The sequence below is a fragment of the Vipera ursinii genome (assembly GCF_947247035.1).
Source record: "Vipera ursinii genome assembly, chromosome: Z".
Lineage (NCBI taxonomy): Eukaryota > Metazoa > Chordata > Lepidosauria > Squamata > Viperidae > Vipera > Vipera ursinii.
The window spans coordinates 120860966-120887764 of record NC_139517.1 but is presented as its reverse complement, the minus strand read 5'-3'; the positions used below and the strand labels follow the sequence as shown (position 1 = coordinate 120887764).

General features: G+C 40.7%; 1 protein-coding gene across 1 annotated transcript in view; it reads left to right on the top strand.

The window, feature by feature from the left end:
- Nucleotides 1-26799, top strand: part of DPP6 (dipeptidyl peptidase like 6) — a gene marked incomplete at both ends in the record, with an annotated part of 248705 nt that overhangs the window by 173698 nt on the left and 48208 nt on the right. The window contains 3 exons of the mRNA XM_083379052.1: nt 14574-14728; nt 16497-16594; nt 25066-25189. Coding sequence (XP_083235178.1) covers nt 14574-14728; nt 16497-16594; nt 25066-25189 — 377 coding nt within the window. The remainder of the gene's footprint in view (nt 1-14573; nt 14729-16496; nt 16595-25065; nt 25190-26799) is intronic.

Sequence of the window (26799 nt, the reverse complement as noted above, 5' to 3'; positions counted from 1 at the left end):
CCCTGTTGCTGAGGTTTTTTTGCTCCTAAAATGATAAGGAACCTAAGAAATAACCCACAAAGATCAGCCAATAATAAATTTTCTGTGGTTTTATAGTACTTACTACATTGATGCCTATATTTTCTTTACTTACAATCTGGCAATATCTCAGAGAAGAAGTAGAATACCACAGTTTTGATTAATAGCCTGTTCAAATATAGCTATTCTCTGCCTCTCGGGGGTTTTTTTAATGGATTATTTACAGCTGTTGTCCCTTCGATAGGTCTTTTTCATATTGGCAGATGCATGGCTTGCTGTGGGTCTTTTGGGGTGGTCTCATCCTCTATCCCACTAAAGCCATACAAGACCTCTTCTAAAGCCATACCCACTGGATTACTCCTAGCCTCCAATGCCATGTTTGTCACTGAATCTCTTTAATGACCTGATGCCACTGGATGACCATTAATTTGGTGCTCCACTCCTTCTCAATCTTCTGCTCTTCACACTACTATCTGGATGTGCTCCAGCTACTGTGATCAACTCCTATTTGTCAACCTTCCTAGATAATTTAGACAGGAAACAAGATTAGATGAGCCACATCTACTTTATTGCAAGGCTACATTAACAGAATCTTGCAAGTCTGAATGTACAAAGTTCCCATCTGCCATTTTTAATTGCTAGACCCATGGAGGAAGGACCCATGGCTTTCTTTCATTGACCATTAAATGAGGATGGGCTCCTATCTCTTTTGTTTGATGATTTCCTAGGCAGTGTCTCCTTCCTCAATCTATGCGTTCCACTACATGCTTTTCTTCTAGCTTTGATGGCCCAGCTTCCAGCTATTTTGAGAACAAAGTCAGCATATCAAGAAAGCCCTACATGTCTTGGTGCCAGGCTATTTGGCCCCAAACCCCTAATATATCCACCCAGCCCACCAGGATGGAAAGGCACGGCATATTATGGGCCCTATCAATTAGTGAAGTGGGGCCATGAAAAAGGGCCTTCTTCGTGGTGGCCCCTTCTTGGTGCCCCCCCAAGATACAGTTGGCCCACACCATTGCTTTTCCAAAAGGCCCTCAGCAGGCCTGTGGATCACAAATGGAAATGCTGCAGATCAAGTGGCTAATTTGATTATGTTGTTGCTACCATGGGATGCAGAGGGTGGCTTTTCTTAGGAGTCTTTATTATATTGTGGATTTTTTAAAATGTTGTAAGCTGCCTTATGTGTAAATTGGATGGCTATACAAACTAATTAATTAATTTCACTCCAGGCAGCTCCAAACAGCAAAGAAAGATCCCCCATAACTCTTTACACACTCTCTTAGCTATGCTAACAACTTCATAGCTGGGTTTTAGATTTCTGCTTTTATCTATACAGCGCCATTGGGATAAGCAGATGGGATTATTTAAAAGCAAAAGAGAAGGATAGCTGTGAGGTATTCTTTCCCCCAACAAGCCAAATCTTTTTCTTGCCCCAGGGCTGTTGTAGTCTATGCAAGAATCGTTCAGTCGAACAACCATTTCATCATCTTTTAAACAAATGAGTAAATAAATGCCTAGACCCCTAACATGGTTATGCTGATGGCATAAATTCTTGAACTTTACCAATATCAACTATGATATTTAATACTGTATCAATAAGTACTTGGGCAGGGCTGTCGTAGAGAAGAAGGGGTCAACCTATTCTCCAAAGTACCTGAGAGTAGGACAAGAAGTAACAGCTGACTGATTACCAAGGAGAGAAGCAACCTAGAACTAAGGAGAAATTCCCTGATAGTCAGAACAATTTAATCAGTGGAACGACTTGCCTCCAAGAGTTGTGGGTGCTCAATCACTGGAGGTTTTCAAGAAGAGATTGGACAGCCATTTGTCTGGAATGATATAGATCTTTCTGCTCACATAGAGAGTTGGAGATCTCCAAGATTCGTTCTAATACTATTAAGCTATGTTCTTTGTTCTAAATAGATTGCTTAAATAGATCAAGACTGTCACTTCAATTAGGCTGAAACATCAAGTTAGAAGGAATAAATTCTTACTTGTTGTTTCCTGCAGTACATGCAGCATTTGCTCAGAGAATTTTAAGTAATATTCCAGTTGCTATCACTTCTTACTGTATATTTAAATACCCTACAAGCTGTAAAAAGTCAAGTCATCTCTGAATATATGCTTCTCATTAGGTTTATGGCAGTTTAAAGCTTGCATCAGTGAAAGCCAGCACAATCTGACTTGGTATGTGCAATGGCCCATCTTTGCTTTTAAGTGATATTATTGCAATCTTCATTTATTTCAAAAGGTCCTAAACATCATCTATGATGGTTATCAATGTGAGTAAATAGAGGCAGTTATGAAGTTTGTCCAGACTGAACAGGCTGTGTATTTCTCATTAATAAATGAAGGGATGGAACAGTTCATGTCTTCTCTAGTAGCAATCTACCCCAAGCCAAAGCTATTAATCATTTATGGAACTGGTCAGTGATGGAGATCAATTCAAATAGATTAGAGTTAGAAGGGACTCTGGAGATCTTTTAGTCCAGCCCCCTCATCAAACAGGAGAACCTATACCATCTCAGACAAGTGACTGTCTTTCCTCTTCTTAAAAATCTCCAGTGATGGAGCACACATGATTTCTAAAGGCAAAGCTGGTGCAATGGTTAACTGTCCTCATGTTAGGAAGTTTCTCCTTAATTTCAGGTTGCTTCTCTCTTTGATCAGTTTCCAACCACTGTTTCTTGTCTTGCCCTCTGGTGTTTTGGAGAATAATGTGGCAGCCCTTCAAATACTGGAATACTGCTATCATGTCTCCCCTATTTCTTCTTTTCTTTAGACTAGCCAAACCCAAGTCCTGCAGCCGTTCTTCATATGTTTTAGTCTCCAGGCCTCTGATCATTTTAGTTGCTCTTCTCTGAACTTTTTCCAAAGTCTCAACATCTTTTTTAATGTCCAAAATTGGTCGCAGTATTCCAGATGTGGTCTTACTAGGGTTTTATAAAGCGGTAGTAATACTGTGCGTCATCTTGATTCTATGTCTCTGTTTATACAACCCAGGATTGTATTAGCTTTTTTGGCTGCTGCTGCACACTGCTGGCTCAGAGTCAAGTGATCGTCCACTAGGGCTCCAAGGTCCCTCTCACAGATACTGTTTTTAAGCCAGGTCTCATCCAATCTGTACTTGTACCTTTGATTTTTCCTGCCTAAATGTAAAACTTTGCTTTTCTCCACATTGAAACTCATTTTGTTGGATAGGGCCCATTGTTCAAGTTTGTCAAGAATTTTTTGGATCCTGAGTTTGTCTTCTGGGGTGTTGGCTACTTCTGCCAGTTTGGTATCATCTGCAAATTTAATGAGTTCCCCTTCTATTCCCTCATCTAAGTCATTTATGAAGATATTGAAGAGTACTAGACCTAAGACAGAGCCTTGTGGTACCCTGCTGCTTACTTCTCTCCATGTGGATGTAGTGGTATTGAGGACAATTCATTCGGTGATGTGGTGATTTTGTAAACTTTTTCTATTAATCATAAGCAACCTGACATAATGATGAACTCTAATTATAAAGAAAACATATGCTGAATCACAGTCTGATGCTACATGGATGACATCTGTTTTATGCTCTGCATTAATCAAGCTCATTTTCCACTTTCTTATTCAGTATTTGCAATCACTAATGCAAGATGTTTGCTTCATAAACATGACTGAAAAGTGGAAATAAATCTTTTTTTCACTGACTTGACTATGAGCATGGGAGATTGGCTGAAAACATTAAGAGGTAACTAATCTGTATTTTGGGATTTTGCATGGAATATACATCCCTATATACCATCTTGGAGTTGTTTATTCCTGTGAATAAATGACTTTAATTGAGTTACTGTGAAGTAAATGGCTTAGCCAGAATTAGAGTCAAAGCTTTCTGACAAAGAACTGTGATCTTTGATTATGGGGCCTGATTGTTGTTGTTTTGGCAGAGAATTTTCTTCTTTCTCAAGTGTTGACAGCATTACTCCCTTCATCACCATGGTTTCACAGGCAATACTGTGTTCTGAAATTCTCATTATTTCTGAGATAATATTTTTTAACATATCGTGCCATCTAGTGGTGGGATTCCATTTTCCCCCCCTTCAAGGCCGGGTTTCAAAATATCAGTCAGATGCTGGTAATAAAGCAGAGATTATGTAATTGACAAGATATTCCAAATTAAATTTTAATGCTACTTAAAATTAGTAGGGCAGATTTAGGTTTTCAAATGAAACAATTTGGATTTCTTATTCTGAGTTTCCAACAGGTACAACCTCCTTCTTCATGAAACAAATTTTACTTGATTTTATGAATTTTGTGATAAACTGATAGATCTAGCAGGTGCAGAGGTTGTTTGTTTCTGCAGGACACCCTTCAAATCCTTGTACAGTTCAGCTGCACAGAAATATCTATTTTAGCATTTGATAAGAATGGTAGAAACAAGTAGGAATCAAAACTGCGTCCAGGAGCAGATTCAGAAATACACGCATGTTCAAACTTCTACTAATGATACAAAGTCTTCCTTGATCCTTCTACTCAGGAGAATCCAGTGGCCATTTGTAGTGGAGGCCATCACTTTCCTCATAAATTATTCATCCTACCATGTGGAACAAAAGTAGCAGTTCTGATATTAAGTACGGTTAGTCCTCAGCAGAAATTGGCTATATATAGTTTAATGAAAAGAAGGACTAAGGGTGATAGGATAGCAGTGTTCCAATATATAAGGAATCCTCACAAAGAACAGGGCATCAACCTATTCTCCAAAGTACCTAAAAGCAGGACAAGAAGCAATGGATGGAAAGTAATCAAGGAGAGAAACAATCTAGAACTAAGGAGAAACTTCCTGACAGTTAGAGCAATTAATCAGTGGAACAACCTGCCTTCAGAAGCTGTGAATGCTCCAACACTGGAGATTTTAAAGAAGAGATTGGACAGCCATTTGTCTGAAATGGTGTAGGGTTTCCTGTTTGAGTTGGGGGTTGGGCTAGAAGACTTCCAAGGTCCCTTCCAACTCTGTCATTCTATTTTTCTGTTAATACCAGTAGAACAATCCATATTACTTAGGCTAGTTTACTGCTTTCAAGGCCTCCTTTGATTGCCTGATACTGAAAGACAATTCAGTTGCAAGATCTAGATAACGTCTGTTCATGTAATGGAAAAGGGTACCGTCTTGTTCAGGCAGAATGCAGCATTTCCCTCTGAACTGCTGTAATTTTAAGAATTGCTTATGGACATTTCTCCATTGGCCTTGGTGTCAAGAATTGCTACTGATATTTTGATATTCTTTCATACCTAACATTGTTTTTGGCCCAAGCCACCCCTGAGAAACCTAATCTTTCTGGGGACTGTCAATGTGCATTGGTTAGAACTCGCCTCATCATCTTCTCACAGTGGCCACAGAGGTAGAATGCAACATGAGTGAAAGTAGTAGAAACAACCTCCCAGTTGCAAACTTTTGATGGATTCTCCCCAAAAGCTACTTAGAATCCAGTTATGGAGTTCTCAAAACTGCATATATCTCCTTGGTCACATGACTGCACTTAGCAACCGACTCCCTTTATAGGCAGTTGCAGCAATCCAAGGACATATGTCCATGATTTAATCCACATAATTCACATAAAAATAATAAAGTTGGAAGGTACTTTGGAGGTCATCTAGTCCAACCCGCTGCTCAGGCAGGAAACCCTATACCATTTCGGACAAATGGCTGTCCAGTCATTCTCAGCTTCTAGAGGCAGGTTGTTCCACTGGTTAATTGTTCTTACTGTCAGGAAATTCCTCCTTAGTTCCAGGTTGCTTCTCTCCTTGATTAGTTTCCATCCATTGCTTCTTGTCTTGCCTTTGGGTGCTTTGGAGAATAGCTTGACTCCCTCTTCTTTGGGGCAGCCCCTGAGATATTGGAACACGGCTGTCATGTCACCCTTCATCCTTTTCTTCATTAAACTAGCTATGCCCAATTCCAGCAGCCGTTCCTTATATATTTTAGCCTCCAGTCCTATAATCATCATTGTTGCTCTTCTTTTTACTCTTTCTAGAGTCTCAACATCTTTTTTAGTACCATGATGTAAAAAAGATGTTGAGCCTCTGGAAAGAGTACAGAGAAGAGCAACAAAGATGATTAGAGGTCTGGAGTCTAAAACATATAAGGAACGGCTGCTGGAATTGGGTATGTCCAGTTTAACGAAGAGAAGGATGAGGGGTGACATGATAGAAGTGTTCCAATAAACATCATGGTGACCAAAACTGAACGCAGTATTCCAAGTGTGGCCTTACCAAGGCATTGTAAAGTGGTATTAACACTTCACATGATCTTGATTCTATCCCTCTGTTAATGCAGCCTAGCACTGGGTTGGCTTTTTTGGCAACTGCAGCACACTACTGGCTCATATTTAAGTGACTGTCCACTAGGACTCTGAGATCCCTCTCACAGTTACTACTATTGAGCAAGATACCACCTATACTATACCTGTGCATTTGGTTTTTCTTGCCTAAATGTAGAACCTTACTTTTTTCACCACTGAATTTCATTTTGTTAGATAGCGCCCAGTGTTCAAGTCTGTCAAGATCCTTCTGTATCTTAAGCCTATCTTCTGGAGTATTGGCTATTCCTGCCAGCTAGGTATTGTCTGCAGATTTGATGTTGAAGAGCACTGGGCCCAGAACAGAGCCCTGGGGCACCCCACTACTCACTTCCCTCCATTTAGAAGCAGTTCCATTGAGGACCGCATCCTGAGTATGGTCAGTAATTTGTGTAAAGATGGATGCAGAAAACGAGTTAAATAGTTCTGCTTTCTCCCTGTTGCTTATCACCTTCTTGCCACTTTCTCCCACTAATGGACCAATCATTTCCTTAACTTTTTACTTGTTTTTTACATGCTGAAAGAAGCTTTTTTTGTTTTTGCTGGATTCTGACCTTTATGCCCATAGGAATATATAGATTTCTTTAATGACTATAAAATTCACTTAATTATTGCTGCAAAAAAGGTCTTAAATTGAGTCCAGGCATGTGTGGGCCTTGACTTATGACTGTCAAGGCTTAACAATGGAAATTCCAGACACTATTACAGTCATAAGTCAAGGATTACTTGTACTGGTAATTTTGAAACTTCTGTAATTATTGCAGCTGTTTTCATATTTTGTGTACTGATGCTTTCTTCCTATTGTGATGTCAGATCTCCTATGGAATTGCTCAGTGGTTTAGGACGCTGAGCTTGTCGATCAGAAGGTCGGCAGTTTGGTGGGTCGAATCCCGAGTGCCGCATAACAGAGTGAGCGCCTGTTACTCGTCCCAGCTTCTGCCAACCTAGCAGTTCGAAAGCACGTAAAAATGCAAGTAGAAAAATAGGGACCACTACGGTGGGAAGGTAACAGCGTTCCGTGCGTCTTTGGCGTCTAGTCATGCCGGCCACATGACCACGGAGACGTCCTCGGACAAGCGCTGGCTCTTTGGCTTTGAAACGGAGATGAGCACCGGCCCCTAGAGTCGGAAACGACTAGCACGCATGTGCGGGGGAACCTTTACCTTTACCTTTAAATAATGAATCATACCAAATTCTGACTAGGAATATTTCTGTAGCTTGTCAGTCAGTACCAGCAACTCTGCATCGGTATTGAAAGTGTGTTTTCACATTGCTTCAGGATGTGATTGGTAGTGATAATTCTTACAGTGTTAAGGATGGATCTTTTAAAATGCAGCCTACAAATAGAAGTCACTAATAATTAGCTTGAATGTTGGGACTTGTAGTCCCAAACATCCGGAAGCATCAGACTGAAGAAGCGTATCCTAAGGGAATTGCTTGTTGCTATCAAATAGAGTTCAAATCTCACATCAAGCATCTCTGTGCATAGTTCATAGCTTATAAACAAACTATCAAGAATCTTCCTTCCTATTTAATCCACACTTCTTAAAAAGAAAGCTCCACCTGGCGGTCGAGATAGATTCTACATGGCCCTTTACAGCATCCTTTTGTTTCCCTAATATGAAAAGCTTCCAGCTGAGAATCATCTTAACAATGTAAATGTAAATAGGATGGCTTTAATTAGAAATGGCTGTTTCTGCTTGAGAAAATCCAAGATTAGCTTCTGATGTGTATGAAACTGCACACTTCCCATTTAAACAGATAATTGGAAAAGAAGATGAGAAGGGAATTTTTCCATTCCTTTTTGATTCTACACCAAGCCTTTTATAAATTTCCATGAATATGTATTTCAGCAACAGCCACAAGGCAGGGCAGATTAGATCACGTGTACCTCCATGGCATCACCTGTGAATGATGCCAGTTGTGTAATCTGTATCATTTGCTCAATGATGTAATTTCCTACCTGATACCACTGTGGCTTCCCCAGATGCCTCTGTTAAGCTAGATTATATTCAAGTTTTTCAGTGATTTAAAATGTGTTTATTAGCTACAATAGGGGGTTGGCTTTGCTCTTAGTATTATTTTTATTTATTTATTTTATTTTAATTCCATTTATATCCCGCCTTTCTCCGAAGACTCAGTGAGGCTTACAAGCTTAGCAGTAGCCTTCATTCTATGTATATGCCTGCTTATTAGGGCTTTCACACACACCCCAAGCGGCATTATTACAAAGTCAGCTTAATTGCCCCAAACAATCTGGGTTTAATATGAAGAGTTTAATATGAGGAGTTTAATATGAGGAGTTTAATATGAGGAGTTTAATATGAGGGTTTAATATGGGTTTAATATGAGGAGACATATTAATTAAATTGATGGCATTTAATTAGTAGAGGTATTTAAAGTGTATTATTTATTTGTGCCTCTCCCCTCTGAACAATCCTGGAAGGCAAGAGCATTTGCAAATATTTGACATTAACTTATCAAATAACACTAAGTTGGTTGAAATTACGGTTTAGTTTACAGATCCTCAATAATCCCTTCCATTGATTATAGACCATAGTTTAGCAAAATATCATAGCCCATATAGTTAATTTATGGTTCAATATGTTGTGTAAATATACAGGTTTCAGCGGTCACACCAAAGCGTTCTCTTTTAACTAATCACCTTTATTTATTGAATATATTCTAATTAGTTAGCTTCACACATTAGACTAGTTTAAAGACCATCTGAATTACCTGGTCATCTTAAGACCATCATGATGTGTGATCCATGTCTCTGAGTTGACTCCCAAGTGTAAAATCAGTTCAGACAATATCCTACCCCAATTCTTTCACACACATGGTGATCTATTTTTAAGAACTTTGAGAGTGACTCTTTTCAAAGCATGAATCTCACACAATTCTCATTAGCAAGCTATACTAAGAAGAATAGGAAAAATGAAAAATGTTCTAAAAACGTCGCCATTTACCATTTAGAATTGATACTTCTTTCTTAGAGTCCACTTTAGAATGGACATGTTTTGATTTTATTTCTGATGGTCTTCCTATGATCTAGCAAGGAGTTATGTCACTTCACTCATCACTGATCATGTGGAAGCTTGCAACCGGTATATAATAATTTTTATCAGTCTGGGAACCAACCCCTACACCCATCTATGAAAATACACAATCATATGTGTAAAAACACATGTATAAGGAAGTGGCAGAATAAGGCAATGAGAGGATGTATAGACCTGTTGCTGGTAGGCAGTGGAACCTCTTAGGTTTTCAAAAAGCAATAAAGACTTGGCTTTTTCGGTAAGCTTTTGAGTATAACGTATCTGTTTCTGATCTCTTCTATGAAATTAGTTGTTCAGTGATACCTAGAGTATTTTGTTGTACCTTGTTGCTTATGCTTTAATCCTATTACTGCATTTCAGGTATGTGGAGAACTAGTGTTTTGTAGGGGTTAAGATACTAGACTAGGAATGGGGAGATCCTTTGGGAAGAAGCCCATTGGGTGACCTTGGGCCAGTCACTTTCTCTCAGCCCTAATGTGACACAGGCTATTTGTAACAGGCCAGATGATGATAGACAAGAGCCCATGTCACATCATGCATTGATAGCCACTGCTATGTGAACCAACTGATCACCATGCTGAAATAAGCACTCCTTGCAGCCTGAAGGACAAATTCAAAAACAACAGATATTCCATTCAGGTATGTATGGTGCTCAGAGTCATGTATGATTGGAGTGGCATGTAAGCCTAAGAAAACAATAAATCTGCCAGTGTTATGGTGTGTGGGTGTGACCTTGGGAGACAGGAGGAAGAGCCACAGAGAATGCTCAGATAAGAGGCAGCTGAGACTGCAGAAGGAAAAGGGGCATAGCAAATGACTCTAAGGAAACATTCCTTGTCTCTTGGGCTGTAACAAGGATAGGAGAGAGATGCAATATTCTGTTAATGTGTCAGGAGAAAGAAAAATTAATCCGTGGAATGACACTCCTCCAAAAACTATGGATGCTCCAATGCTGGACATTTTAAAGAAGAGATTGGATAACCATTTGTCTGAAATAGTATAGGGTCTCCTGCTTGAGCAGGAGGTTGGGCAAGAAGACCCCCCCCAAGGTCCCTTCCAGCTCTGTTATTCTGTTATTTTATAGTAAAGTTAGAGATAGTACTTGTACATGTGCTTCTTGTCTGGATTACTACAATTTTGCAACTGGCAGTGGGAAACTCTTTAGCCAATGGATGCAGGAAGCATGTAGTCTCTAACTAAATTGGGCATGTTTGTCTTACTTATAGCAACCCTCTTAAGGAAAGTTAGCATTCTTGTGTGGCAACTCATAGTTTAAATAAGAAATCATCCACTGACATGGAGGAAAAGATAATAAATGTGTCCGGTTTAGTGATTCTATCATGCTTCATTTAAAGTTGCCAGGGATTCTACTATAAACTTTTGAAATCCCTTCTCTTTCAGCAATGGAAGCTCACTCTTCTTTAAAAACTCACCCCTAGAATGAATAAATAAAATGAAGACACCTGATTCTTATTGGTGCCATACAGCAACTTTACTTCCTACCTAGGGGAGTTTCCATTGCATATAATTTATGGAACTTTGCTTTTTTTTTACTTTAATAATGCCAAGGACATTACCACCATCTCATTTCCTAAAAAATCCACTATATGACCAAATTCTGCGTCTGCTTTGAGCCAATATTTTTTCTGGATTAAAAGAGTTTGAAGGTTATTCTTCATTTTTAAAAGTTATGAGGTTTAATGTTACACTTCAATTTATGTTTTTTCTGTGATGGGAAACAGTGCCAGAAATGTTCAGTTATTCTGGTATCATGCTTTGCGTTGAGCTTGACTCCTAGGAATCATGGATATCTTGGCAACAGTATGGCAGTGATTTCCTTCTTCCTAGTAATGATAATAATTTATTAAACTGCTTTGCTGCAAACTCTCAGTGTGCATGAATTCTTCCAAGATACGTCTAGATTTACCAATCTAGCCCCTATACCTGAGATTTCTAGTAGGTCATAAAAATAGATTCAGCAATCACCTGTGGTCCTAAGGGTTTGATATCCTCACCTCTGGATTAATTAATCCCCAGCTTTTTGATGAATTAGGTTAAAGTGGGAGATTCATGGTTGGCTGAAAGATCTGAATTACAGTAACAGTAATTTGGGTCTTTCTGCATGGTCCCATTAGCTAACAGCACTTTCTTTGGCTGATCTTGAGAAACTAAGTGGAATCAGATTTGGTTAGTTCTTAGATGGAAGACCAGAGGAAATCTCAGGGCTGTAAATTAGACTAGAAAGTCAAGACTAGAAGCAGAAATGGTCCACGTGCAAGATTTGTGCCTCCGTTCAGTAAATTAGAGAAGAATTTCCAGTGCTGTTGCTTTAACAGCCTTTGCCAATCCGAGACCTCTAGAAGTTCTGGATTATAGCTCTGTTAACTCCCATCCAGTATGAGCCCAGAGGGTGTGGGAGTAGTAATCCAGACTCTCAAAAGGCACCAAACAGAGAAAAGCTGGCAGGCAGTCTTTTCTGTAAATAAAATATAATAATCAGGAAGCAAAAGAAAGCAAGCAAGTTTTATTACTTGGATGCTGCTTCAAATATTGCTCCTCAGTTGCAGAAACACTGCTGATTGGGATGCCCCAATGCATTGGAATGCAGGCTTAATAAATATCTATTGCTTCTCTGCATGAGCTGCCATTCAGAACTGTTGAAAATACATGATCCCACCATTGTAGAGGCACCACATTGTCTGTAATAAATATATCATGCAGTACACCAAATCTGAGTGACAGCTGTGCTGTAAGAAAATTAAGGAGAGGTTGGAAACAGTGTAGGCTGAAGGGAAGAGGCCTGTTTTGCTTCTCTTTATAAGTGTGCACTATTGATCCTCTTCAGTGGCAGATGTGGGGTGGTGGGCTGGGAGGAGAAAAAATGGATACTATGATCTTTTTATAAGAAAGTTAATGAAAGCATCATGTCAAATAATATTAAGGAGAAAGACAGGAGCATCGAAAGCTCATGGTGCATGTCAAATGTAAAGCTCAAATTAATCCCTTGGAATAATTTATAGGCACTGTGGAGAACCACCAGCCTTGTGGCCAATAAAGACAGGCCCTGGAGCTAAAATTATTGGCTCTGATTGAGATTCAGGTCCCTATTCTTCTGTTATGAATTCTTCCAGGTTTCATCTGTAGGATGAGTTATTCTTATTAAGAATGTCATGTTGAGTTGAGCCCTCAACTCCTGTGGTTTTGCTGGCAGCGTTTATTTAATTAAGTTTACATCCTGCCTATTTCACAATCCAAAGTGGCTCTAGAAAGCTTACAATACAATTAAAAACATAAACAAAACATTAAAATAAGAGTCACATAAAAATATAAGCCAAGAGCACATATGTCACAGAGGTGGTATCTTCTCAATTGTTCCACCAGACACCTCCAGCCTAAGTGTGTTCATCCGGGCCCCAGATCAATCAATAGAGCCAGGTTTTAAGGCCCTTCTGGAAGGCCAAAACAGTGAGGGTGGATCTCACCTCCGGGAGCAAGCTGTTCCAAAGGGAAGGGGGTCACAGCAGAAAAGGCTCTTCTCCTAGATACCACCAGCTGAAATTTCTTGGCTGATAAGGTCCTCAGCATGCCCCTACTACTGGAGTGAATGGGGTGGGCCAATCCCATTGAGGCAAGATAGTTCCTTAATTAATAATTAGGATTTGCCATTGTGTTTTTCTGGGATGTTTTCCCCACTTCATACTCTAGACTGCATTATTAGAATTCCTGTTACTCTGCCAAACATGTCCCAATTAAGTCCAACCCTACTTAGCGACATGTCCTCTTCCACCCCCACCCACCTTCTCTATTGCTACCATTCACACCCTCATTCAACCTATGATGTCCATTGTTCCTCAGTCTAACCTAGTGACTTAGATTCAGAGTTGTTATGGTGATAAAATGTGGAGGGAGACCCCAATTGGATCACCTTGTCTTCATGGGTGAGAGGTACAACTTCCATGCCATGCCAATCATTTAATCATTTGTAATAGTTACAACAGCTCTACAAAGTAGGCCAGAAGTTATAGGTTCATCTATTCATGAACAGAAGCTTCTCAAATAATTAAATATGACATATTGTTTTGCCAGAGATCCTCAGCTCATATTTTTACACATGTAAACATCCCTTTGAACATTGGGTTTTAGTGATGACAGCCATTCTCTTAATTTAAACAAGCAATCTGTCTTAGTGGGTTAGAGCATCACGGGAAAAGAAATAGAAATCCAAACAGTACAACTAAAATCAATCAATAAATAAATAAATACCTGAAACTCATTTAAGTTATCATAGCCCCATATGTCTACATAAGCTCATTTTCCCAATATGCAGAAATTAAATGTCAGAAAGGCAAGGCCTGAGCCCAGGTTTATGTGCCAGTCACAAAATTCTGCACAAAATGCTACCTAAGCATAACCTTTAACAGATAAAAAAGGAGAAAAATATAATATGTCTGACAGAAAGTATTCATACCATTTACATTTAATTTTAGTCAAATATAAATGAAAGCAAAGCAGAATCAGTTTTAATTTGCCCCATCCATTAGTTTTTGGAGTATGGTCCCTGGGATGGTGCTTAACCAAATGGAGTCCTCATCCTAGGAAAATTCCACACGATCCCGATCATGCAGAGTTTCACCCAAAGGTTAGTTTCTAGAAACATGTCCCTCAGGAAAATTTTTAAAAAGCTATGAGAAATTTTTCAGGATATATAGCTAATTATGCTGAGGCCTTAAAATGATGGATTGTACTTTTTATGATTGTATATTGCCAGAAACAAAAGATAGATCCTAATACCTTTAGAACACTGCAGTTAACAATATGGTAGTAAATGGAATTTTCCCCCAATTTGATGCTGCAAGGTAAGATCTTCCAAACTTAAGCAAAATATATGAATCATTGGGATCAACAGCGAAACAAGCATTTGTTTTTTTTTCTCTCCAAGAGATATTCTTTTACACAACATCAAAGAAAATGCATCAAGGTTAGAAACCATTCATGAGGACATCTATAAAAAAAAATAGATTCTGAGATTTTTGCTCATTACTTTTACCCTCCCAGTGATGCCCTGCCCGTTAAGTAGGATTTTCCTTCAATCTATCCTTTCATTTCCTTGTTAACTAACAGTTTTGATATCACAGTATTTTTTTTTCCAACTCTCTTGTTTCTCTAGAAGAGATCCTGAAAAGCCACATTGCCCACTGGTGGTCTCCTGATGGCACAAGATTAGCCTATGCAACTATTAATGACTCCCGGGTCCCATTAATGGAAATCCCTACATTCACCGGAAGCCTTTACCCAAAAGTGGAAACCTATCACTACCCAAAGGTAGGATAGATTTTACTATTCATCTAACATTCAAGATTTGGTTACTTTTACTTGGAGAAGCAATTCAAGATTAATTGAATACAGTTAGGAAAGCAAGATTATTTCTGAATGGATGCTGTAACTATAGTTGTCAGAACTGATTCTGCTTCATCATCACCTGCAGAAGTGGGGGGGGGGTTTGTTGGTAAATTTATACGGAGAGGGGAGGACTAAGAAATGCATAAGAGCCTTCTGTCACCTGACAGGAGACAGCCGCCAAGGTCAAGCTCCGAGAACTGTTCAAACCGCACAGAATGTTTTCCAAAACAAAAGCACTGCATATAGGTGGACAATGAACTGCAGATGGACCACGGAACAAAACCTAGGCCAGGTTTTGCTGGAAAACTTCAGAACTAACTTTGCTTCTGCTGTACCTAGATAGATCTTTCAAAAAAGGTTTACTCTTGGTGAACAGTAAGACACTGGTGAAGCGGGCATAGCAGCACCTGCATTTTCTGCATTGCATGAGAAAAGCTCGTCTTCCTTCCCCTGTCCTGACCACTTTCTACAGAGGGACAATCGAGAGCATCCTGTCATACAGCTTCACTGTCTGGTTTGGAAGCATCCCTGCTTCAGACAGGAAGGTGGTGCAGAGAGTGGTGAGGAAGGCTGAAAAGATCATTGGCAGTTCCCTCCCTCCCACCCAGCACATAGCACAGAAGCATTGCTTGAGCAGGGTCTTCAAGATTATCTCGGACGCTACTCATCCTCTTCACAACCTGTTTTCCTTGTTACCTTCTGGGAGGAGGGGTCTCCGTGGTATTAAAGCAGAACATCCAGATTCAGTCACAGTTTTGTTCCATCCAGTATTAACCTTGTGAACTCTAAAGCTTCTTCTTTCCGTTATGTATTCAAGATGGACAGTGATTAATATTTATATGTATTTATATGTAATGGTGTAGGTATATACATATGTTGTATCTAGCATGTTTATATGTGTGTTATGTATGTGTACACTTCTGAGAGCAGACAACAGAATTTCATTTTTAATGTGTGCCAGTGTGGCCGCTGTAAAAAATAACAATAAGGATTATCTTATTTTATCATAAACTCTTTGTATCAGGAGTTCCTTTTTTAGAATCTGCCAACTGAGACAGTTGACGATAGTCTTAAGCACTTCAGGATCATATTATAGAATCGCAATCTGATGGTTGCTCGTTTAGCGACCACAATTGGGATCAGCAACCCGGTCATGAAGCAAAGCAGTTGCTAAGTGTAACTGTGCTCATAGTCTTACTTCAGCTTTCCTTTGCTCTACAGACTTGCACAGGTCACAAATGCAAGAGTTGGTCACAAAGTTAATTTATCATCACCTTCATAACAGCAAAGAGTTATTAAATGAGGTAGTTGCTAAATGAGGACTGAGCTTAGGTCACTTTTTCAGCAAGGCTGTTGTCAGAAGTTCCAGAAGCTGTGAATGCTCTAATACTGGAAGTTTTTAAGAAGAGACAGAACAACCATTTGTCTGAAATGGTATAGAGTTTCCTGCCTGAGCAGGGGGTTGGACTAGATGACTTCCAAGACCCTTCCACCCTCCATTCTTATTATTATTGTTATTGTTGTTGTTGTTATTTTCAAGATGACCAGAGGAGCAGTGGGGTTGAGATGGAAAATAGGGCACGTTATGTGAAGCTGTGGCTTATGAACTATTCCCACTCTAAATACATCAAAATCACTCAACGGTAATTTTCTATCCTAACTATTATTATGTTCTCCTTTTGCCTTCTAGGTCGGGACAGAAAATCCAAGCATTTCCTTACATGCAGTTGTGTTGAATGGGCCTCCTCATGTTCTAGAGATGACTCCTCCTGATGATCCACGAATGAGGTTTGTGTGATGCTACATTAAAGTAAAGATGAGACCATGAGATGCAGCTCTGGTATATATAATCAGCCACCTTTATCCTTAGATTTTCTAATTCTATTCTTTCTTCATTTTCCTACCCATTTTTGGATATCTAGTTGTCTTGGTCCAGATTTAAGCCTGCTGGGGATGAGGACATAACACCAGCAGTAAAGATAGAAGCTGAGTGACAAACCACACTCAACATGTAGTCATTAATGGAACTACATCTACATGGAAGGAAGGAAGCAATGGGGTGCCCCAAGTTTCTGTCTTAAGCCCAGTAGTCTTCAGTATTTTTATGAACAATTTAGATGAGGGAATAGAAAAGGAACTCATCAAATTTGTAGACAACACCAAGCTGGGAGGAATAGCCAACACCCCAGTAGGTTCAAGATCCAGAAGGATCTTGACAGACTTGAACACTGGACCCCATCTAACAAAATGAAATTCAATATAGAAAAAAGTAAGATTTTACACTTAGGCATGAAAAACCAAATGTGCTGGTATAAATTAGGTAAAACCTGGCTCAATAGTAGTAAGTGCAAGAGGGATAGTAGACAATCACTTAAATATGAACCAGCAGTGTGTGGCAGCAGCCAAAAAAACCAATGCAATCCTAGGTTGCATTAATCCTAGGTTGCATTAATAGAATCAAGACCACACAAAGTTCTAGTACCGCTTTATAAAGCCTTACTAAGACCACATCTGGAATACTGTATTCAGTTTTGGTCACCACAATATAAAAAAAAATCATTCTGACTCTGGAATGAGTGTAGAGAAGAGCCTGGAGGCTAAATCATATGAAGAATGGTTGCAGGAATTGGATATATCTAGTTTAATGAAAGGGACGTGGTGGCTCAGTGGGTTAGGACGCTGAGCTTGTCGATCAGAAGGTCGGCAGTTTGGCAGTTCAAATCCCGAGTGCCGCGTAACAGAGTGAGCGCCTGTTACTCGTCCCAGCTTCTGCCAACCTAGCAGTTCAAAAGCACGTTAAAATGCAAGTAGAAAAATAGGGACCACTACAGTGGGAAGGTATCAGCGTTCCGTGTGCCTTTGGCGTTTAGTCATGCCGGCCACATGACCACAGAGATGTCCTCAGACAAGCGCTGGCTCTTCGGCTTTGAAACGGAGATGAGCACCGGCCCCTAGAGTCGGAAACGACTAGCATGCATGTGCGGGGGAACCTTTACCTTTACCTAGTTTAATGAAAAGAAGAACTAGGAGTGACATGATAGCAGTGGTCCAACATTTGAGAGACTGCCACAAGGAAAAGGGGGGCAAACCTATTTTCAAAGTACCAGAAGGCAAGACAAGAAGTAAAGGGTGGTAGACTATCAAAGAGATATCCAACCTAAAATTAAGAAGAAATTTCCTGACAGTAAGAATAGTTAATCAACCGAACGATTTTCCCTGGAGGTTGTGGGTGCTCCAACCCTGGAAGTTTTTAAGAAGAGACTGGACAACCATTTGTCTGAAATGGTATAGGTTTCCTGCCTGAGCATGGGGTTGGACTAGATGACCTCCAAGTCCCTTCCAAGTCTATTATTCTGAATCAGAATTAAGGTTCACTTCAATAAAGCCTATTTCATTCCTCTAATAAAAAAAATCTAAGCATATTCTAGTATATATTTAAGCCACAGTTAAATGCCTATGAAGGCAGTGGAGTCCAATGGACTATTGTCAATAAAATTCAATCACTCGTACTTCAGTATCTCTCAGTCCATTCAGTATTAGTTGGGATGTTGTTCCCTTATTGTACCATCCAATAGCCAGTTTGGACTAGTGGTAAAGGCATCAAGCTAGAGAAACCAGGAGACAGTGAATTCTATTTCTGCCTTAGGCATGTAAGCTGGCTGGATGACTGGGGCAATCACCAGGAAAAGGTAAGTTCTAGCCCTATCTTAAACCATGAAAGCCAGCTGGAGACTTGGGTCAGTCCTTCTCTCTCAGCCCACCTCACAGGGCTGGTGCTGTGGAGAAAATAAGAGAAAGAAGAAGCATTGAGTTATGTGTACAAATAATAAAGGCAGAGTGTAAATAAATAAATTCTGGCTCTGATGCTACCATAATCAAACAAAAGCAGAGCGTCTTGGTCTTTCATCTCCACTCCATAATAGGGACATGGAAAATTCTTAGCAAGCAAGAACAGGGGATTCAGTTCCATAGGAGCAAAATGAAGTAGCATCCACTGTAGATTTAGTATACCTTGCATAGCAACTTTATAGATTTAGTATGCATTGCAGCTGAAATAGTGGGGTGGAGGGAAGGAATAGGAATATTTGTTATGGGTGAGTAGAGGGAGCGAAAGCAAGGGATTGTGCTTCACTCAGCATGGGCAAAAATAGAATGAGTGCCCCCCCCCCAGCTGTAAGATTTGAACGGAGCAATGCTTTCAGAAACAGTGAAAAACGACAGGGCAAAGAAAGTTCATGTCTTAATGAGTCATGATAGGAGCAACAGCATGATGTGGTAAGTCCCTGAACAGCAGAGAACAGAACAGTCCAGGGTGAAAACACAGGGCAAGGGGGACTACTGGGGAACCGGTGGAGGACTGAAGACAGCTCTGCTCACATGATCTGATGGCTGCGGTAAAAAGAGGAGCTCTTTGAAACTCTACTCCCAATCATGGAGAAGACAAGGATCACCATAGGTTTGCTCCAGGCAGAGCCTCCCTGAAAAGAGGTCACATAATAGCAATCTCCACTGTGTTCAAAAGTTGGTCATCTCCTGACCAGCAAAGAACAGAGCAGATCTGATGGAATGCATTTTCTGGAGGGAGGGGAAGTGCATTTCGGAGGAGCAAGAGGCCACTCGGTCCAGATATTGTCAACTCTACAAATGAGTATGGCTGCAGACATGTTTTCTTCTCATTCTAAGTTGCCACATAGGAGGGGGGTTAGTTGCCACAAGAGGAGGTGCTTAGTTAGTCAAAATAATTTTCTGTCCTGTGGGAACCAAGGTCATCGGCTGCTCCCGAGACTAGAGACTGGGAGTTGCATAAAAAGCCTGCCAATTAATCATACTAGGGAATGTAGTAGATTGCATAGTTTAAAGGGTGGGACGTTTAATTTTCTACTGGGAAATTATTACTTGTGTATCCAAACTTGGTTTCACTTTTGACCATGCCGATACTTTGTAACTAATAAACATGTTCTTTGAGGAGTTTGCAAGCCTCGTAGTTCTGCTTTATTCATCTCTGTCTGTCTGAACCATGACAGATATCAAGTGTGAGAGAAATGGGTGAAGGCAGCTCACTTCACTTGTGAGATATACTTTTCTTGTGAGATACATTCACTACGTGAATGCTAAATTTGGCAAGGTTTTGTCTGTAGGTGTGAAATATTTTTTTTAAAAAACTGAACTTGGAAGAATCACCATGTTATATTTTTGGTTTTGAGTCCGACATCAATCTTGCTATGCAATAAATCTGGCCATTAAACTACAAAGCTTAACACTGCCCAACACATAGGCATATAGACAAATCAAAAAGCTAAAAAGGAAATGAAAAGACTAAAATACTTTCTCACCAACAATCAACATCCAGATATGCAGAGATTAATAACAAGATTAATACTAGAGAAACCGTCAAAATGTAAACAGAAGCCTAATCAAGAAATCATCAAGGTCCTTCATCCTGGTGGGGAATTTGGGGTAAGAAGGAATATTTAACCTGTCCAACTTGCACTGTGGCACTGTGTTTACTGCCCATTTCTGTTCCTTTGGCAAAAGCCCATATTCTGTATATCCTATTTTCCAAGCTGCAGCTGAATTCGTCGGCTAAACCTTGCTGACAGCTGCAGAATTAATCTTGGGTTTATTATTTCTCATTTTCCTCCCTCAATTCCCGACTCTTTTGTGTGCACAGCCAACCCATACCAAAACGCAGGAGTTTTCTCTCCAGCAATGTAGCACATTAATCCCAATGAGAGCAATGGCTCCTTATACATATTTTATAGACAACAAATGAACTCATAAAAATTGCATGGACTGTACACATTATGAAAAGCTATTGTATGATAATTTAAAGATGGCTTTGACCTGCAGGTTCCACTTGAATATGATCAGGCAGTGTGGTGTGTCAGTTTTGCTGTTGGGGAGGGCTCTTTTTTTCATCCCAAACCCTTCTTCTCCAGTTCTAGGCAGAAAATCTACCCATATTCAGTCAAGGGACGCGGTGGCTCAGTGGGTTAGGATGCTGAGCTTGTCGATCAGATGGTCGGCAGTTTGGCGGGTCGAGTCCCGCGTGCCGCGTAACAGAGTGAGCACCTGTTACTCGTCCCAGCTCCTGCCAACCTAGCAGTTCGAAAGCACGTAAAAGGCAAGTAGAAAAATAGGGACCACTCCGGTGGGAAGGTATCAGCGTTCCGTGCGCCTTTGGCGTCTAGTCATGCTGGCCACATGACCACAGAGACGTCCTCGGACAAGCGCTGGCTCTTCGGCTTTGAAACGGAGATGAGCACCGGCCCATAGATTCGGAAACGACTAGCACGTGTGTGCGGGGAACCTTTACCTTTACCTTTATTCAGTCTGAGATATTACAGTAAAGTCTAACACCAAATGAAACTCTTACATTCTGGCTTAAGTATGAATGTCCTTTGTGAAATAGAATTTCTGAGATGGACAGAACCAAAATAATGTCATTATTTCGGAAGACATTTTTTTTACTACAATGAAAAAGTTGACCAGGCCAGCTTTGAAGATCTGTTCCTGCTGCTGCTTAGATGTGGACAGCTAATAGATGTCAAGCTTCTGGTTCTCTCCCTTTCTTTAAAAACAAAACAACTTTATTTTTATACCAGACCTGGATTTCAAATAGAGGACTATCTTTTTATAGCCAGGACACATGATCACCCCTTTAACTACTAAAGATACCTTTCATAGACGTTTGCCTCTTGTGATCTGCTGTAGCTTATTAAGGCCTTTTGTTGGGCTTCGGTACTTTGGCTAGAGGTGATTAGAAAAACTCAAGGTGGGTGTAGGTGACTCATTGTAGACTAAAATGTATTGAGAATCACTGTGATGATTCAGTATTGGAGTACGACTTGGGAAATTCAGGTCAGACATTTAATGCCGAGTGATTTGGGACTGATCATTCTTTCTCCAGCCCAATCTTCTTGTTGTAGAAGAAAACCACAGTAAAAAGTTTAGTAGTCCTCTACTTTCATCCATTTATTTAGTGACTATTCAGAGTTGGTCACTGAAACAGTTGATTCTTAAGCAATACTTATGTACAGGGGGGAGGGAGAGAAGGGGGGAGGGAGGGAGAGGGAGGGAGAGAGGGGGAGGGAGGGAGAGAGAGAGAGTGGGAGGGAGAGAGAGGGAGAGATGAATGTAATGTTAGCATTTTGGGCCAGAGCTACAGAGTTTTGCACAAAGCTGATCTGAATTAACAGTGGCATCACCAGTCTAGAAGCATAAACCGTTGCTTCTAGATGTGTGATGTGTGTTTTGTTACTTCACATTGTATGGTGATAGGGGAGGTCATAAAGATGTTACTTGCTTGTTCTCCTGATTGGTGCAATTATTTATTTAGCATTTAACATTATAGGATTCTCCCTTTTGCAGGACAAAAGGAAAAATGATAGAGGAGATAAAAGGCAAATGTGAGGAGTCAGTATTACTTAATGTTGCATAGTAAAAGAATCAACGGGAATCTTGCTAGGCACAGTCATAAGTGCAGAAGAGTTCAATTGAATTGAAACTGATCCCAGCTCAGGCTGACTGAGCATGGTTGTTTTCTTGCAGATATTTTGTAACGTCATTAGTGTTTGTCTATAAACTCTGCAAGAGAAAGCCCATGTGAGACCAGCAACCCTTGATTTTGTCTGTTTCAAATTCAATTTGTAGAAGGTGTTTTCAGTTACATTGATCACATGTGTAATGTATTGGGATTTTACTTGAACTGTTTCACGTGTCTGTTTGAATGCTGCCTATGGTTGCTTGATAGTGTGTCTGTGTAACGGTCACTGACTAAGCCAGACCTGTTGTCTCCAAGAAGATCATTGGATGATTTGGGGCGGGAATGGGTTCCTTTAAACCTATTGGCCGCCGCCTAGTGGCCAACCGTATAAGTAGCTGCACAGAAGCCTCTGTCTCAGTTCCTGTTTGCCTCAATAAAGCCTCCAAATGAATGAATGAACCTTTATTGTCAAAGTACGACCATGTATACATTGAGATTGGCTGAGCCTCCCTTCGTGCCCCCACCCCCAACTTACAGTGACACAAACCCTCCATTTTATTACACCATGTGAGCTAACTGCACAACACACTGGCCTTGCGAGTCAATCATGCATAAAGTTTATAAAATTATATCCCGTTCAAAAGCCTAACAGCCCATGGATAAAAGCTGTTCTTCAGCCTGTTGGTACAGCTGGCTATACTCCTATATCTCCTACCCGATAGTAGGAGAGTAAAGAGATACCGTCCGGGCTGTGAGTCATCCCTGAGAATTTTCCTCACTCTTCCAAGGCAGCGAGCCCTGGCGATGTCATCCAGTGGTGTCAGGGGACAACCCACAATGTCTTGTGCTGTGCTCACCACCCTCTGTAATGCTTTCCTATCCACGGCTGTCAGACCAGCATACCAAACCACAATACAGTATGAGAGGACGCTGTCTATAGTAGACCGGTAAAAGAGGGTCATTAGCCATTGTTCTACCCTGTTCTTCCACAAGACCTTGAGAAAGTGAAGTCTCTGTTGGGCCTTTCTGGCCATCTGGGTTGTATTAACTTTCCAGGTAAGATCTTCGCAGAGATAGATTCCCAGAAATTTAAAGGAGGAAACTTCTCCACACAGTCCTCCCTGATGTAAACTGGGGCAGGTTCCTCCTTTTTCCTCCAGAAGTCTAGCACCATCTCTTTCATCTTGCTGATGTTCAGGTGCAAGTTGTTGTTACAACACCATATGGATAGTTTTTGTACCTCTGCCCTGTATTCTGTCTCATTCCCACCTGTAATAAGACTCACCAAGGTAGTATCATCTGCGAACCTAATTATCGCAGTGGATGAGTCGGATAATACACAGTCATATGTGTACAAAGAGTACAGATAGGGGCTAAGCACACAGCCCTGTAGCGAGCCAGTGCAAAGCTTCAGGGGGGTGGACAAAGCAGACCTGATCCTCACTGTTTGTAACTGGTCCCTGAGAAAGTCTTGAATCCAATCGCAGATGGAGGGGGAAAATTTCAAGTCAGTCGACTTCTCGATGAGAGTGCTCGGCAAAATGGTGTTGAAAGGTGAGCTATAATCAACAAAAAGCATCCTGACATAGCTTCCAGATTTCTCAAGATGACTTGCTACAGAGTGTAAAGCAGTAGCTATGGCATCGTCTGTCAACCTGTTTCCCCTGTAGGCAAATTGATGTTTATCGAAATCCAGTGGGAGGTGAACTCTATCTGTCTTAAAGTTGCCAAGGTTGAGAAACACTGTACAGTAAAAACTAACCAATTTATGATCTCACCAATGTTTGTGGGAAGGCAGATCATTCTATATGGTTATTACAGACATACATGGAGGTACCCAGGCCAGAGAACTCAGTTCAGAGCACAGGTATCTACTAATCCAACAATGTGCACTGTGATAATAGAAGCTCCACTCCTTCTGTGCAACCTTATAACACAAATATCAGTGAGCAGGGCTTGTATCACAACCTCATGAAACATTTCACATATTCACCTTCATGGTTAGGGATGACCTTGATGATGGAAGACCATCCTTGTCATGATCTTTATAGACCATGCCTTGTTGGAACATAATCAATGCATCAGGCTGTCTCTTTGATCAACTTTTATTACATCTCCAAATGTATAGAATGGAAGCTTTTAAATCAGACATGTCAAACACAAGGCCCGGGGGCCGGATCCGGCCCACGAAGTGGTTTCATGCAGCCCGTGAAGCCATCCTGGAAACTGTGAGGGAACGGCCCCCACTGCCTTGGCCCTGGCCCAGAGACCCTCCTTCTGCCAGAGACCCCCAGATCTGTCCCACTCCTGCCCAGGCCCCCATAGGCACCCTTGATGCGAACGATGTAGAGTTGGCCACGCCCACCCAGTAGGTCGTACGCACTCTGGCCACGCCCACCCAGTAGGCCACGCCCACCCAGGCCACACCCACCCAGGCCCCCTGAGGGCAACCGCAATGCTGATGCGGCCCTCAGTGAAATTGAGTTTGACACCCCTGTTTTAAATGAAGAGAGCTAGTTTAGTCTACTGGTTAAGACACCCAGCTAGAAACCAGACGGTGAGTTCTAGTCCTGCCTTAGGCATAAAAACCAGCTGGTTGACTTAGGGCTGGTTGCTCTTATCTCAGCCCAACCCACTTCACGGGCTTTTTGTTGTGGGTAAAATAGAGGAGGAAAGAATACTTTTATAAGGTATGTTTGCTGCCTGGAGTTATTAATAAAGATGTTTTTTTTTAAAAAAAAATGTTTTAAAAATGCCCTGATTTGTTTTTCAGGGATTACTATATAACCATGGTGAAGTGGGCAACCAGCACCAAGATTGCAGTCAACTGGCTAAATAGAGCACAGAACTTTTCCATTCTGACTCTCTGTGATGCAACCACAGGCGTCTGCACAAAGGTATATATGTATATATGTATATTTGCATTATTTCTTTCAGTGGATGAAAGGCTGCTTTTTTGTTATAAATCCCAAGATGACTGAGTATACACTCAATCAATCAAGTAAATAAATAAGCAAAATCCTCTACTAGCATATGAACAATTCCTTTTTCTATGGTTAGTTTTCATTTTTCAAGTCTGAAAATGGAATATCACAGAAAATACATAACACTGGAAAAAACATATAATCAATTTTGACTGTCATTCTATCCATAGAGATTGTTTTTATTTTCACCTTTAAGTTACATCATGCAATTTTGCAGCTGCTTTTGTTTCGGGCATATTATATCATACAAGATTTTTTTTAAAAAAAGTATAGATAGCCCTTGACTTATGTCCAGTGACTAAGCTACTGTTCAAAGTTATGATGGACCTATCTGGGGACTACATATGCCTCGTATTCAATGTTACGATGCTTGGTCCCTCCCCTCCGCAGTCATGTGATCAAATTTTAGGTGCTCAGCAACTGAACTGTATTTATGGTCATTTGCAGCATCCCACAATCAATGACCAAATTTTACTATGGTTTTGCTGAAAACCAGCTTTTACTTTCAGGCTTCATCAAAACCCCATCCATAGCAAACCCATGTGTTTAGTTAACAGTTAATGAGTGCATTGGCCTTTTTACAACTGCAGTGTTTGCTTAACGACAACCATAAAAGGGTCATAAAATCATTTTATGACCAGCATAACTTAAGTGTGATGGGGAAGCTCCGTTACGTAAGTCATGAACTATCTCTGCTTTTTTGTTACCTGCATTCTGCTCCAAAGGATGTATGTGAGATTTAGGAAGGAGCCATTCCATGAAAAATATGTTTGTACGTTTCAATTCATCACCAGCAAGATACGCTTATCTCTGTTTTAATGTGTCTTTTCCAATGTTTTGATTAAGTATTGTCATTTATATTATGTGGCAGACCCCTGCCATTGCAGTGATAGAATATAGGAATCAAGCCCTCCACTCAAACTTCCATTCTTAAAGCCGCCCTGTTAACAGTATTAACCTGCTTGTTGTGTACTGGGGTCGTTGCGCAGGAATGAAGACGAGGCAAGTGAGTTCAGCAAAGATCATGGTTTATTGCTTGCAGGCTCTGAACTAGAGAACTGGGCTGCAGATGCAGCAATTTATACCCTGGCCCCTAGGTGGTGGCCAATAGGTTTGAAGCAACCTATTGCCACCCTAGGGGCAGCCAATAGCAACGCTGGAGACGGGTCGTCTGAGGTGCTGGGAGCCGTTAGCTGCTTCCCTGCTCAAACAGCCTTCCAGCAGTTACCGCGTGGTGTTCCCTTAACAAAGCAAGCCCAATACATTACACTGCTGTTGCTTTGATCCTTCACCACATGGTGCAATTCTGCTGGCCATATTTTCAGAGATAGTTTGCCTTTGTCTTCTTCCTCTCTTTTTCCTGAGAGAAGGGACTGACCCAAGACCACCCACCTGATTTCATACTCCTCCTCCAATGTTATTCACTACTGCACCAAGTTAGCTATTTTTTGAAATAGGATTGGGACAGATTTCAGCTTGGACAAAATTCAGATCTGAAGGTGTTGGTAAAGCTTCTAGTCCAT